Genomic DNA, 17,149 nt, shown 5'->3' with positions numbered 1-17,149 from the left:
AGAGTTTTTAATGGTATGAAAGGAGTTTCACATTGATCAGTCCAAGAGAATGGTATCAAAATTCGAAATCAGTATGCATTTATTTAAAATGTTTATAAATTTTAAAAAGTACACTTAAGACCAATGCACTTAATTATCTGCTATATTTCAATATAATTTATTAAGCAAATAAACAATACTTAACTTCATCAGAAAAATGGCAATATGGGTAAAAATAACAAGGTATCAACTCAACACCATCAGATTGGTAAAAATCAAAAAGTTTGATGAAACCAAATTCTGATACAGCAGGGATAGCAATGTAATTATTAAAATCTGTTATTAAATGTGTGCATCTTAGAATTTGCACTAATCCATGTATACTTGGAAACATGCACAGAGATGTTCAATACAGTAATATTTATATTAATAATAAATAAAAATAATATAAATGTTTACTGATGAAATTAATATATCTAATTCATATATTTTTCTATACTCTACTATTTTAAATAGTAGTAAACATTTAATATCAATTAATAAATATAAAGTTATTTGTATCAATATTGATACAATTATAACATATACTGTTAAGTGAAAAATATCAGTGTTATATGTGTGGTATTTAACTATTGTTCAAATACACAAAACACATTTGTTTTGACTACATGTCAGATAAAGTAGAAAGGTACATGGCAAATTCATGGACATGATTACCTCGGGCAAGGCAGAATTAAATAATACTAAAGATGTTTACAAATACTTCTACTGGTTCCCAAATATTTTATCTTCTAATAATTGTATAGACATAGTCTTTAATTTATACACACACACATGTATATTGTATGCATTATATGCATTATGTAATATATGTATTGTTTATGTACGTTAGATATATGTATTGCATGTATATGTGTATACTATAAATAGGTATGTGCATATATTTTCATATGTGATCTATTTTATGAAATGATATGCATATTAATTATATATAACAAATGTATATTACATAATCAAAATTATGCTTTTAAACAATTCAAATTGGTATTTACCTGATATTTGTTATATTTTTATGTTGTTTTCTATATACCCCTATATTTTCCAAAATAAGTTATTTTTTTAAAAAGTAAGAAGTGTTCTGTCTGCTGTCAAGGGCTTTCCATTTTTCTGATCACAGTTTAGCAACAAATTTATTTAGAAAAATAAGCAAGTAAGGTGACTGCATTAATAGATTTGTTTTGCAATAATATATTCTGTGTGCTTAGCAATTTTATGGAGAGAGGAGATTGCCTCCTAACCCCCAATTTGAACCTGGATGTCTTGATATAGAATAGAGGAAATGAGACATTTAAGGCTGATTCATTTAAAGTTCTTGTGGTGTTACTTCTTTATTTCCCAGGGACTTGGGTCTCAGAATGGCAATCTTATTTTTCCTGTGACCAAAACCTTTCCATAGCTAACATAACAAACTTTTCAAACCAGATATCAAGAAAGTATACGGGAATTAGTAAGGATGTTTGTTAAATTACAATGTTTTTTCTTCTTAAGGTTTAGCTCTTTGAGACAAATGTGGCTTTTGAATGAATACCTATATATTTTATCAACTTCATTCTTTTGTCATTTTCATATTTTAAATTAGTTTATCCAAGTAATTAATGTGGTACTTAAGAGTTTTAGGAAGCCTAGCTTCTATTTTATAGACTAGGTCAAATATAATTTATTTTACCAAGATTCCAGATCCATCAGATATTTTTAATTGATAAAAAAATACATTGATATCAATTTAAGCTAATCTATGACCATATCCAACTGATGCTACATAATATTGTTTTTCTAAAAGGTAAATGACTCTTTATTCTAGTGGTGAAATCAGAAAATCAGAAGAACATTGTATCCTAAAGTTCAACTAGATAACCTTTTTTTTTTTTAAGTTCTTTCCTTGGCACAGTCTCTGCAATGTGCCTTAAGTCTGAAGAATATGATGTTGAATTCCCATGGTCCTGAGGCAGCTCAGACTCCTCTGAGTTTTTAACAACTCTGTTAGAATAATTTTGCTTAAACTAATTCTTTTCTCTGATTTCACTTCAGGTAATCCATTTAGCCAGTCCATGCCAAATCAAGTTGAAATACCTTTGTGTGACACCATGTGTTAAGTGCTGTTCGAAACAGAAAACACTCATGTTACCTAGTCTTGAGTTCCACATCTTTACTATTTTGTTGGGTATTAACAATTAGAAAATAATTGTATGCAGAACTGTGAGGTGATAAAAGCACCAAAAATAATTATGTCTATTTTAAGTACACGTGGGTTCTATGGACTGATGTGGTCACATAATACTTCATAAGAAAGTTATCATTTGGCCTGTATTACAGAGCTTGGGCTTAATGTAGAGTCTGTTCCTTCTTCTTCTTAGTCATTCTATGCTTTCCTCCTTCCCATTCTATCTGCCACAACTTCTTCACTCTGTGCCTAAAGTACACCATGCCACAGTCTGCATTCAGGAGGAGAGGCTATATGTTGCAGAGTTTAAGCAGAGGTCTCCAATGTCAGCCATGTTTGAATCTCTCAAACTCTTTATGCTACACAGTAACATCAAATAATTATGAAACTTACTTTAAAAGGGTGATGATAAAATTATATGCCTCAAAAAAAGTAACATGTGGAGCAGAATTTATGACACTTGGAAAACACTCAGTAAGCACAGCAATTATTAGTATGAGTGAATAATAACACTGTCTCTCTGTGATAACCATTTCTCTTTTTAACCTGTAGCATCTTGTCACTCCTTTTGCTATAGTGAACTGTAAAAGCATTTCCAATTACTGGAGGTTAGTTTCAACAAATTTTATGTAAGATATGCACGAGGCTCATAAACTGCAGTTATAAAGTCAGGTAGAAATGCCAGTTCACTTCAGAATGAATAAAAACTTCAGTTTCAGGAAATTGCTCCTTACCTCTCTCCATCATCCTGATTTCTTTTGTGAGACTTTTTTACTCTCTTAAGGTATCTAGTTCCTAAGAATGTTTTTATCTGGACTTCAAATAACCTTCAATACCTCCTAAATATGATGAAAACAAATTCCACACTCCAACTTAGTTCTCATAACATATTTAATGAAAGAAGTCTCAGTTTACTATCCCCATATAAACAATAATAACTTCAAAATCTAAGAATCAACCTTGGTTTTTCAAGCAATCAGTTATTTGTTTGGCACTATCTTAGGAATCCTAGTTAACCTCAGATACTGGAATGGAAAAAGAACTTTATGGTTTGGAAATTTATCTCTCAAAGTTTCATACTAACAGAAAAAATTGTGTTATATGTAATTATCACAACATTTCTCCCAGGCAAGCATGCATAATTACATCCAGACCCCAGATTACATAAGTGGGGCAACCCACATAGACTCCTGGGACTGACTAGTAAAGGAACAAGTGCTCATTTTGGCACAGTGTGTCCAGCACATGACAGGAACATGATAAATAGTTGTTGATTAAATAGATAAATGGATATCTAACTTCATAAATTAATAAACACAGTACTTATCCTATCAGGATTCATAGAGCTGATTTCACAACAGAAAGAAAGTTAAAGGGAAACTTGGGCTTCACAGCCCCTCATGGTTTTTCCAAAGCCAGCAGCTGATATTGCACCCTCGGCTCTCTGAGGACTTTACGCCTTCATGGAATGAATTAAATAAACATGAATAATATCATATGCGTTTTTATATTTCAGGAGATGAGAAAGTTGTCTTTGCAAATATATCTAACTGTTTCTAACAAAAAAAAATGCATTTTTCTGAGAAAAGGACTCACATAGACACAAAAATTTCCTTTTACGTTTTCCATTACCTTAAGATCACATATGAATACATAATAACTTCATATAAACTTTATATATTACACAACACCAGTATTTTAATGTCATAAATAATACTTATGCTGATACTGTACAGAATCAAGTGTAAATTATTTCATTATTTCCTCATGTAAAATGGCACTTGCTTATATCCTCTGGAGGGTTTGCTTTATTTAGTCATGTAACTAACATTTGTTGTTAGAAACTGGTGATATTGCAAAAATGGTCCTGGTCCTCAAAGAAATTACATTAGAACAGAAGTAGAAAAACAATAAGGTCATCTGCAATGGTAATCAGGGCTACACAGGACATGATTTACGAACTGTGTTAGAGGTTTTAAAGAGGGAGTATTTCTTGAAAGGGTGATCAGGGACTGTGCTTCCAAGAAAATAATATGCAAGTTGCAAGATGAATTTTAATTGGAAGTTACTACATAGTTATTTGGAAAAAGGGTTCTACAAGCAGAGTAAAGAGCAAATATAAAGTCTCTGAATGCAAATGAGCTTGGAATGTTTGATGAGCTATAAATAAAGGACATTGTGACAAGTAGGTCCTTATTAAGGAGTTTGCAATTTACTACTGTGTGGGTAATGAGTTAGGAGGGGAGAAAGAAGGGCAAAAACATAACTGACCTTAGGAAGGAGTAGGCTCTAAGACCTGAGGTAAAATATACATTTTAGGGTTTACATTGTATTTTTAGTTGGAATTGTGTACCAGGGTACTTCAAAGTGAACAGTAGCTTGCAGCTTTAAAACAGACCACAGTTAGTCATGTGAATGAAAATGTAATAATATTGTTTAAAATCCTTCTTTGGGTCCTGCTTATGGAACTTGGTCAAGCCAAACCTGAAGACAGTCGATGGTAACAGGCTCTATTAACAAGACTAAATGGAAAGCTTTTTTTTGTTTGTTTGTTTGTTTTTTCCAGAAAGGTCACCAGATTAGGGCAGGGTTGCTCACAGCAATATGCTGTCTCTGGTAAAAACAAAAACAAAACAAAAACGAAAACAAACAGAAAACTATAATGTAATCAAGGACTGCAACCAGAATCTAAGCTAGGAACCAAAGTCATTGGTTTATGGTTCAAAAATGGAATAAATATGAAGCTAAGAGATTCAGAATAGGTTGAAATGTAAGAGAAAGGTAGCTCACTACTGTGGCTGTGAGAGCTGATGAGTTGGAGGTCATGTCTCTGTGCTGTTATTTCTATTACCTGAGATGATCCAGACAATGACAGGAGAGCTGTAGAAGCAGATGAAATGATTGAATCAAAGTTCAGATAATTAAAAGTATAACATATATACACATTCTTGTTTATTGCTTTATTAGAAAATTCATCTTGCCTAAACAATGTTAACTGAAAATATATGTTTCCATTGAAAACTATTAACTGGATGCTGTTTGTTATTTATTTTCTGCATCTAATTTCAGCCACTGTTCCAGAATTTGTCTATTCTGGAAACATATAACTTCAGCTTGTTATAGATCCAACTCTGAGATGCAGAGGATGTTAAGAGGAACCAAGATATGAACACAGTAAATTCAATTGCCATGATTACTTCCTGCATGATTTAAATAATGAAATTCTGCATTTTAACGCCGTATTAGCTTTGAGTCTCCACCAGGGCTTGTCTGACCCTGTCACATTAGTTCTATTTCCAATGTCTCACTATAATACACAACACAGAGCACGTATTTAAACTGTTCAGTGTCACCTAGAATATCTCACTTCTGACACAGCACCCGATACTATGATTGATCTCCTGTTAAGCTTAGCCTCCTCCTGCCCACTTAACAATGCCTCCCCATCCTAGTCCATGTCAGATTCTCATTTTGTCTTAGATGACTTCATAAGGCCAGATTTAATGAGAACAAAATGCATGTGTGTTCTGTGTCTTATGTATTTCCAGAAGTTGCTCTTCCTGCTGCTTTTTAAAAATCTCTTGCAGTGACTAAAGAGAGAGATTTCTTAAACTTTTTCTAGGATTTGACAAACTGAAAGGTAAACATTATTATATACCCCATATGAATAGAAAGCACAGATGTAGACAGTGGGAAAAATTTAAGTCATAGTCAGTGTTCTCAGGAGATTGATCACAAGGGCTAAATAGGAGTCAAGAAATGGGGGAAGATGATATAGGAGGTGTGTTTCTGGCATAATATATAAGAGGCTGTAGTTTTGTTTGGTGCATATGACTTTGACAAGAGGAGAAGGCAGACTATGCTTCATCCTGGATCTATGAATGCACGGAAATGGTAATCTTCTCTGTGTGTGCCTGCTTGTCCCAGATCTTGGCCTCAGTTACTCATCTCTCTCTTCATCTCTTTTGGCCAAAAGGCTTTATCTCATATTTTGAAATCAATGTTTATGTGACATTGTCTTATTAGGGCCTGTGACCATGTCCAAAATTACCCTTAACTTACCGTGAGATTCCTGAAGAGTCGTATGTCTCTTTTCATTTTGACACCAGAGGATCTCTCTGTCATTTGTATTCAGATGTATATTATTATTAGTTTTTCACTTATCAGCATGTAAACATATTTTTAGGAGTGGAACCTGGGGATTAGATGGCAGGTAGAGAAGGTTATCCACATAAGTTCAGTCTACCTTGTAATGTAAACCAAAAATAAACCAGTCTGAAAACTTTGAACTTTCTTTTCTTCATAGTAAAATAATAATAGTAGTGCCAGTTTTGAGGATGTTTGAAAGCATAAAATTATTTCTTGCATGTGAAAGTGCTTGGAATATTGTAATACCCTATGCTAATATAAAAAGGTATTAATATCATCATTTACAGTCAAAGTATATTAACTCCTACTTCTTAACAAGGCCCAGAGGAAATACGAGTTTTATCAGAAACACGTTTATTTTTCTTAATATGTGGGGAAATTGAGTCGCTAATACAGACTATCTGAGAAACACAGGGGCCTACATTGCCAGATGAGTGATTTGTAATAAAGGAGGTTGATACTATTAGAAAGACAGCAGGTTTCTAAGAAGGACATTTTCAACTTCAGAATGACCCCAGAGTATAGTTTTTTTTCAGAAAATATATTCAGCAAACTGTTATTATTGAAAGCACACCAATTCAAGGGAAAAAAGACATATCTCTGAATTTTAGTGTTCAAAATGTATCATAAAACACATTAACTCCTAAAAACTGACTGTGTGTGCATTAAACAGATTATCAAAATGGAAATTATAGGTTTGGCAATTATGTTTAGAAAGAATATGTATAAGTATGGATTCAGATAAAAAGGAGACTCTAATCAAATAAATGATAACCAGAACAACATGTATAAATTATGATCTCTCCCTCTCTCTCTTTCTTATTTTTTTTTTTTTTTTTTTTGTAGGAGTCACAACTGAAAGCAATGAAGCAGACTGTACAACTCTGCCTGTCGACAGTTTTCCGTGATCAATCACCCCCTTTGAGTCTAATCAGGTCAAATCCACCCAGTGCAATTGATATCAAGATGCTTGATGCAAGGACAAAAAGCAAGGTAACTCAAGTAGTGTACTGACTTTGTGGTTAATCCTATGCGGTTATCATTGTGTATCCATGCAAAATATAAAAGTGATTAAATGATTGGGAAGTAAATGGTAGGTAGTAACCCAATTTGTAAAGTCTCCATAATCACATAGAGAATGTTCTTTAGTAGAGAGAAAACTAACTTATTCTTAAGCAGGATAATCTAATTGTAAAATAATAATAATTATTATTACTATAACTATAACAATTATTTTCTAAACTAACATCCTAAAATTATTTTTAAATAATATTAACAATTATTATTTTAATTTAATTATAGGAAAATATCTTGGATTCTAATATACACCAGAAGATAAATATGGGAATTATTTTCTCCTAAGGTATAACTATCAACCTTATAAAAGTAGATACATTAAAAAAAAAATTAAGACCACAGTTCTCAACACTGCCTGAACATTAGACTCAGTTGGGATACTCATTAAAAAATCCTGACATTGAGACTTAACCTAGACCTATTAAGTCAAATTCTTTGTGGTTGGGCTCCAGTCATTAGTATTTTTAAAAAGCTCCCTAGGAAATTGTTGAGACCAACCGACAAGTAAATCTTCCTCCAAGTCCCCATCCCCTTTCTTAAGGCAGGGCATAGGACATTTCTGCTTTGGTTTCAGTTGTCTTAACCTGCAATTTGCAGGCTGTACATTTAAATAAATCCTGACAATCTGAAATAGTTATTGGAGAAAAGAGTTTAGTTCCAACCAGTATGTATTTATTTGAAAGTGCTGTCTCTCTTTCCACTAGTTTAGGATCTCTTCCTGTTGAAGTGAATGTTATAGATAGCAGATCCACTTATAATGCAAATCCTCAGGGTGGGCCCAGGGACACCTGAGAACCAGTTTTGCAGTTACCCAATGGTGCATACATCTGGGCCTATTTTTTACTGCTTATTTCTATGATTCCCTAGCTTTGCATTAAAGGGGAAATGGACAAATTGTAGATTGGGGAAATACTGTTTTCAGAATGGAGACTCAAAAATAAGTAAAAGAAAGTAAATATTCTAATGTACAGCTTTTATCTGTAGCTTTATGGGCTGCATAAATTAGTTCGTATAATCTCAAATTTCTCTATCAAAATAATTTTAAAATATATATTTTTCTCTCATCCTATTATTCTCTTTGGCTTTATTATGTACTGAAGTATCTCAACATATTGAGGATTTTATTTTTCTCCTTTATTTTTTTCTGCCTCTTTGAAAACTCTAGATCTAAAATGTTTATTTATTTAACCAAAATCAGGGGAAATTTGCATAATGTACTTTTAAAAATCCTGGTTAAATTTATTGAATCTGGTCAAGGGTTAAATACATAGTCACCTGCATGATCTCACCCACCTACCAGAAAAACACTACCGCCTCCACTTAGTCTAAGGGAGGAGGAAATGTTCAGCCTTAAGTTGTATGACTATGTAAAGCTGCTTTGTGGTTTTGTAGGCACATCGCACTTGTCTCCAACTCAAATATGTTTATTTAAGCCCATTATTAAAACGGGGCTCTTAATATCCCTGAATGTGTGGAGGAAACTCCTGATTGCTACTTTAACTCATTTGCCACAAATAAATGATATCCTGTCATTGAAATAAATAATAAATATTTATTACTTCTCTTTGATTATCACAGAAAAAAAGATAAGAGGAATTTAGATGAGCCTGGTTTGGTAATTTCTCATTTTTCCAAAAATAAGAACAGAATAATCCAATTTTTTTTTAGTGTTCTCTTTTTTAATATATTTTATTGATTATCCTATTACAGTTGTCCCATTGTTTTCCATTTTGTCCCCCTCCACAAGGTACCCCTTCCCTCCAGCAATTCCCTACCTTAGTTCATGTCCATGGGTCGTACATACAAGTTCTTTGGCTTCTCCATTTTCTTTACTATTTTCATCATCCCCCTGTCTATTTTGCACCTACCAACCATACTTCTTAATCCTTGTACCTTTTACCTATTCTCCCTCTTCTTCTTCTCTGCTATAACCCTCTATGTCATCTCCACACCTATGATTCTGCACCTGTTCAAGTTGTTTGCTTAGTTTGTTTTTGTTTTATATTCATTTGTTCATAGTTGTGAGTTTGTTGTTATTTTATTGTTCATAGTTTTGATCTTCTTCTTTTTTTAAAGAAGACCCTTTAACATTTCATATAATAAGGGCATGATAATAATGAACTCTTTTAGCTTTACCTTGTCTGGGAAATACTTTATCTGCCCTTCTATTCTAAATGATAGTTTTGCTGGGTAGAGCAATCTTGGCTGTAAGTCCTTGCTTCTCATCACTTTGAATACTTCTTACCAGTCCCTTCTTGCCTGCAAAGTTTATTTTGAAAAATCAGCTGATAGTCTTATGAGAACTCTTTTGTAGTAACTTTCTTATCTCTATGAAGACACCTCTCAGATATTTTTAAAATCCTGAGTAATATAATGTAATACAAGGTTTATGTAAAAGAAACAAACTCGTTAGTCATGGAATAATTTTTTTCTACATACAAAAACGTTAACTTTTACAATGGGATAATTAGCTAGCATGTCTTCAGAGTTGGGTAATTATGGATGCAGTAGCATGTGGTGCCTGTCTGAGAGGTGTGAGGAAATTATATTGCTTAACCTCTTGGTTCCTCAGTTTCCCCAGTGCTTATCTAAGAGTCTTGTTGTGACATAAACATTAAAAAAAATTCTTGTTTTCCGTGATATATGGCTGGTCTTCCCTACTTTTTTATTTGATTTTTTAATCTTCAATCTTTTTTAGAAAAAAGAAGGGTATATGGTTATTCTTGAAATCTGTGACACATATTCAAGCAAGCAAATTTCAACCCACTTCTGGAAAGAGGCAAAATAACCTTCCTCAAAACGCCATTTTATTTTTACTTTTTTCTTTCAATAGGTTGGATAACATAGTCAAATTTATATTGCATCATGCATGAGTGTACATATGTGTATGTGTATATGTGCATACATATATACACACATACACATGCATGTAAATATTTTATATAACATTCACTGTGGGTTTTAAAAGCCACAGGCTTCATCAGATGGAGACTTCATCATTATGACAATATACTGGTGAAAACTTAAAACATAATTTACATATTCATAACATCTACTCTTTTTTTGAATTCTGGAGCATAACTGTTACATACCCATTTAGTCCTATAGGTTCCGTTGCTGCTGAGAAATTTCAATTCAGTCTATCAACCTCATTCCCTTCACTGTATTATCTGTAGTTATTCCTAAGTTTATCTGATGCAATTTTTTTTCTTTCCCTCCCAGTTAGAATTACCTTTTTCTGTTTTAGTGCTGCAAGCACAGTATTTGTTTCTCATGGTTTTTGGCTGTACCTTGAATACAGTAATGGCTACATACTCTCTCCTTAAGGGACATGACTGTACTTAGCTCATTAATTTTCTCTGGATTAGTGTTCAGAGCAATGTTTCTAGAGACTTCATTTGAAATGACACTTGTATTTCATATTTTAGTCAGCTTGGGCTACTCTAACAAATACCACAGAGAAGAGTACTTAACAGACCCGTTTCTCATAGCTCCAGAGGTTGCAAAGCCCAACCAAGATCAAGGTGCTGGCAGATTCAGTTCTTGGTGAGGGCACTCTTCTGAGGAGCAGACAGCCAATCACCTTCTAGCTCTGTGTTTACATGGTCTTCTCTATGCATACATGCATGAGAGCTCTCTGGTTCTTTTATAAGGGCACTTTTTCTTCTTTATAAGGACACCAATCTTACTATGAGAGTCCCATGATCATGACTTAATCTAAACCAAGCTACTTCTAGAAAGTTCTCTTTCCTAACACCAGCACATTGGGTAACATATGAATTTTGGAGCACACAAGCATTCAATCCTCAGCAACGTCCCTTATCTTGTTTGATATTTTCCTTATTTAGAAGTTAAAAAATCTTATTATTGAGTGTTTAATAAGTACTTAGTATTCAACTAAATTGTTTTTCATCTGTATTCCAGGTATGCACTCATCACTGGGGATGCAAATTTAAAATGACACAACCCTTTTTGGAAATTGCTACATAATTCTCAGTAAAGAGAAAACAAGAAAACAATGCAATGGTTGTGTTGTAGATGAGGACCTTTAAAAAATGTTTGTATTTGGAATTTGGTATTCCAGATAGCTTTGTTTAAATGTAAAGACTAAGGAGATAGTAAGACCCAAATGCACACAAGAAGAAAGCTTTCTTATGTCTTTGTTTTGAGATTATATATTTATTATATACAAAATACTGGTCCAACAGAAAGATAAAGGGCAAAAGTATGAGCCAGGAGATCTGATTTGCTTTATGCATAAAATGACTAACTACATTAGAGACAAGAACAACAGTGACAACAATTCCAGTGATCCATAACAGAGATGAAGGTGACCTGATTTATGATGTAGAAGCGGAAATGGGATCCAGATGCGACGGAGGTAAAGAACTGCAATGGCCTAATGATTAAATGGGAGGAATAAAGGGAGGAAGTGAAGCGAACACTCAGTGCTTGCATTCATTCACTATGATGGGAAAGGCAATAGAAGCTTTCAAGGGAGCTCCCAGATTGGTTTGTTTTCGGCACAATAATTGTTAACCACTTTTCATAAAATTATTTTAACTTCCAATAGGTATGGAGGAATTCTCACAATAAATTTAATGCCAGTGATCATAATAGCAAATACCATAAGGAAAGGGGAAAATCAAAAGATAGTAGAAATGAGAAACAATTCAGATAAACAATAAAGATAAAAATGATGAAATTCTGTTATGAAAATCCATATTTCATTTCCAGCCCAGATAGTCACCCTCTTCCGTCTGTATCTGCTTTTCTTCCCAGGCCACTCACTGCCTTGGGTTTAGATGCAATTTACGTTGATATGGGTCCCAACTGTGATATCTACTTAATTGGACAAGGATGATTTATTCGTTGTTTTCCAGTTTGTTAGAAATGCCAAAGTCATTCAAGGACAGCAGGCAACGGTGGCCCTGTTTAGGAGTTAAAGGCATCCAAGCGATGCTTGGTGTGGGGAGGTTTAAAGCAAGGTGGATTTGTATTTCTTCTCTGCAAAAATCCGTTACAAAGTAATTTCCATGAATTCTCAAACAGTGCACCTGGAATCATCATAGACCAGAAGGTCTCATCCTAGGCTACCTTTTTAACCATTGGGAACTTCATTTAACCTGAGTGTCAACACTCACAATTCTGATATAAAACAGCAGAAGTGCAGACTGGCTTTGGTTATTCAAATCTCCCAGATTATCCTAAATTATAGGCAAGGCAAAGAACTCTTAAAATCCTCCCTCTGGAAATGGAAAGAGTCTAAAAAAATAAGTCTGCTTTTTCTCCTTCCTTTCTGCGTCTAGAAGAGATTTCTCAGCTGACCCAAAGGTGATCAATTATAGACAGAGCTGTCTTTCTACCAGTTGCTTGTCATTAGCTAAGCTATAACATATTTCCATGCTACAAAAATATACTTTACATCTTTATATGCCCATAGTTATTGTGAGGATAAAAGCAAAGGCATGAATCTAAATATTTTTATAAAATATCAATATAACATTACATCTAAGGATTTTATCTGGGTTTCATTTTTGATCATAGGAGGTCATAATGGCTTGTTTACCTCCCAGCAGGTAATCTAACTATGGCAATAGTTAAACTTAAATTAAAATAGATCTATATGAACATACATATATATACATGTAAATATTCATAAACTTTTAAGTTATAGTGGTAAATAGAAATATTAAACTAAAAACACACTTTGATATTTTATTTGTATTACTGGTATGAATATTTGTTCCCTGGAATGGTCTGAAATCAAATTCTCTTAAGATTATATTTATTTTTAATCTTTGATACACATATAATGAGGACATTACTTATAAGAATTGATTAGTTAGTTATCTCTATGAACTCCTTTCAAAGATATTTGTTAGCAACATGAAGATATAATTCAATTAACCTTCTAAATTTACTAACATAGGAGCAAAACATTCTTGATGAAAATATTATCTGACAGAAGTCTAGAAATTCATACTGATATTCAAGAAAACATCACTATTACTATATTCTTATTTCACAAAATAATGCGCACCAGGTTTTTTTTATTCATAATTGAAATTATATTAATTGTTTTGAGAAGCAATACCCAGATATTTTTGATTTGTACACAATTCTTAGTACATCCACTGAAAATGTAAAAGATATTTAGTTGTGGTTCTTTTCTAAATAGTTTTACCAGTGAATTTCTAGCCTAAAATTTATAGGCAATTTTTTTCTTGGAGAATATGAGTACCAATCTCTTTAAATCCTGATAAATTGTTACATCATAATACCCACTAACTCACAATTTAATATCATATACATTACATAGTCAAATTTTCAGTCTTTCACAGAACATTAATAACATTTCTAGGGAAATTGGACTATTATTTCCAAAGTTACAAACTGCATGAATTCTGACAGGCAGAGCCAAGGTCAAGCAGTAGTTGCTTTTAGGAAATAATTCTACTGAAAAACAGCATGACAATTGAAGTAATTTAAAGTTTAAGACATATTAAATGCATGACTGTGACTCCAAATTACCATTTATGTTGTGTGCTATAAGACATAAAAACTACCTCTTTATCTATGGAATATTAAACTGAAACCCAAAACATAACCTTCCATATTCAATAGCTCACTACTTTCCAGTTGCACCAAAAAAAATAAACAACCATCAAATGATTTTCCCTCTTAAAAAAACATTTACTTACAACAGGGTTGAGGTGTGATTGTCTTCCTCTTAAAAGTTTTTCTAGAGCTACTAAAACATGTGTATTTATAAAACAGTTGATAAAAATAGTCCCTGGATTGTGAAGGGGAGGAAAGATAGGACCACTGACAAGACAGTTATATGATATTAATCAGATATGGTTTCTTTCTGGTCTTCTTCAGAGGCTGAACTCAGCTAGATTTTAGTTTTTCTATTTTCTGCAGGTAAACCTTCCTTAATGTCTTGGTTACCTAGTTAGCCTCTTTTTTTTAAAGGAGATCCAGTGAAATGAAATGCTGCTTCAAACAAAATGTAGCAAAATTAAAAGACTTATTACACTAAAAGGTGATACAGACTAAATTAAAAATAAATTCAAAAGAGGTCTAGTGAATTCATGTATAATCAAGCAACTCTAAATTTGTAAATAAAATGTACTATGGGATTAAAATCACTTAGAACCTTTAATTTTGCCACTGCTCATTCTCCATGGCTAAATTTACTGTTGCACACTAATCCATTCCAGAATCATTCCTGAGAGAGTTGAATCATATAGAGGGGAGCCCTCCCTCCACCTGTGGTTCCTTCATATCAAAAGATATGGATAACAAGGAGGTTCCCTGGGTGATTATGTGAAGAGAAAAGAAGCAACATTTCCTAACTTCTTCCTGTAAGTCTGACATTTGTAAAACCAACACTTACCTTATTTTCATGGATTAGGAATTCAATTTCTTATTAATATTATGGTTAGGGTCCTTCCATGAATGTCAGTCTTCTTTGCTGAGTGCTTACAAAATCCTGATTGACAGTTTTCCATGTCCCTTACTTAGGGAAAGATAATATCCTCCCATTCCCTGTATCTCTATGAGTCCCTGACCTAAATAATGATAGTGTTTCATCTGACTGATTTAAATCCCTTCTTTCCTCTCCCCTTTCACACAGAGCCATTCTTTACAACTGGGAAGGTGATCTTATATCCCCGAAGTATCAATCCTCACTCCAACCTCATCCCCACTGGTGGTGATGCTTAATACCCAGCAATGGCCCAGTAAGATCCCAAATCGCGTCACACTGCTACTGAGACAGTCAGGAGCATGACCTTGGTTTTATTAAGCTTTTACTTGACCCATCTTAAAAATAGACCTTCTCTGTGTTCTCTGAATGCTTAGTATTTTAGTAGCACAAAATAGATCAAATGCTTTAATTTTAAACTTTTAAATGTTATGAAAATACATTTCATAAGATTATGCCTGGCTTCTTAGGTGTTTGCTCTTTTCAATTTTAGTTATCTGTTAATTTTTGAGATTAAACTGATATTTTAAACATGTATATACATGGTGACTTCTTTGTCATATTTGTATGCTCATACACATAAGGTCACCTAATCATTTATAACATTAACTACTCTAAAATTATTTTAGTTCTTTTTATTATGAAACTAATGCTTATTTGTCATGGACAACTTTAGAAACTAATGTTAATAGCAATAATACCAATTCTAACTGGTTTGTACTGAGTTGTACTATAGTCATATGAACTCACACAACTCTAGAAAGAAGAAATATCATCTTCATTTCTTAAAAAAAATAAATCTTAGTTTTGAAATAATTTTAAACTAAATATATATATATATATATATATACATATACATAAATAACATATATGTTACAATCAGAATAAGAGTTCCTTTATACCCCTCACTCGTCTTCCCTTAATGGTAAGATCTCAGATAACCATGGTGTATTTATCAAAACTAAAAATTAACATTACTGTTAACTCTTCTACCAAACTATAGAGCTTATTTTGGGTTTCTCTAGTTTTTCTACTAATGTCCTTTTCCCATTTCAGCATCCAGCTCAGGGCACCATGTTGCATTTTGTCATTAAGTCTCCTTCATCTCCACTGGTCTGTGACAGTTTTGCATTATTTTATGTTTTTCATGATATTGGCACTTGAATTTATAGTCAGGTATTCTGTGAATATCCTTTGTCTGATGGGTTTTTATGCTTAGACTGGGTTTATAAATTTTATTACTAATACTAAAGAATTGTGGTGTTCTTATCATCATATCAGGGATACAGTATATGAAATGGTTGGTGACATTAATTAAACCCTCATCACTTGACTGGAATGGTGTCTTGCCAGATTTATCCACAAAGTTTGGATTTCCCTTTCCCTACTTTAGTCTTTAGAAATAAATCACTAAGTTTAGCCTACACTCAAGGGAAGGACATTTAAACCATACCTAATGAAGGAGACTGTCTACATATATTACCTAGAATTTTTCTGTCAGAAATAGTTGCCCCTTCTCTCCCATTTCTTCATTTATTTATTTAATCTTTTATCTATATCAGCATAAAGTTATGGATATTTATTTTAGAGTTTAGGTTATAATCCAAAACTATCATAATTTATTTATTTTTCCTTTTAAATCTATTTTATATTTCAGGGAAATTTTACATTCACAGTAAAATTGAACAGAAAGCACAGAGAGTTCTCTTGTACTCTCTACACTGTTTCCCCAGCTGCTATCCCTCACCAAAGTGGTGAATGTGTTACAATTGATGATACATTGACATATCACTTCACCCAAAGTTTATAGTTTACATTAGGATTCACTCTTGTTCTTCTAAATTTTTTGTGCTTTGATACTGTATAATGGCATGTATCCACTGGAACATAGAATGTATCATTATTCATATGAGTAAATTGAAGCATAGAGACATTAAGTTAAGATGGTGTAGTTGGCTAATATTTTATGATTAATATAAAGCATTTCATTAAAATAAGTAAGTTTCATTTGTATTATTTTATATATCATTTCCTTATACACTGTAAATAATTCAAGTATTTCCTTATTTCTGAATATTTTTCATTTTCTGTCTTAAAAACATTCAAGTAACATGTGTGTAAACATCTGTCTTGTAGTCCACCATAGTTAATAATAGAATCTGGAAAAATATGTCCTGGTTGTTCATTCTTTTGTCCTTCTTCTTTTCTCACTCATCCCTTCCACCCAGCAG

General features: G+C 32.9%; 1 protein-coding gene across 1 annotated transcript in view; it reads left to right on the top strand.

The window, feature by feature from the left end:
* The window catches only part of LUZP2 (leucine zipper protein 2), a 377,697-nt gene that overhangs the window by 336,748 nt on the left and 23,800 nt on the right, over window positions 1–17,149 (top strand). Inside the window, exon 9 of the mRNA XM_090267616.1 lies at window positions 7,196–7,342. Coding sequence (XP_090123742.1) covers window positions 7,196–7,342 — 147 coding nt within the window. The remainder of the gene's footprint in view (window positions 1–7,195; window positions 7,343–17,149) is intronic.

Source organism: Furipterus horrens, unplaced genomic scaffold (genome assembly GCF_987537825.1).
Source record: "Furipterus horrens unplaced genomic scaffold, mFurHor1.1.pri manual_scaffold_2, whole genome shotgun sequence".
In the NCBI taxonomy this organism is placed as follows: Eukaryota; Metazoa; Chordata; class Mammalia; order Chiroptera; family Furipteridae; genus Furipterus; species Furipterus horrens.
This window is presented reverse-complemented; position numbering and strand designations above follow the sequence as displayed.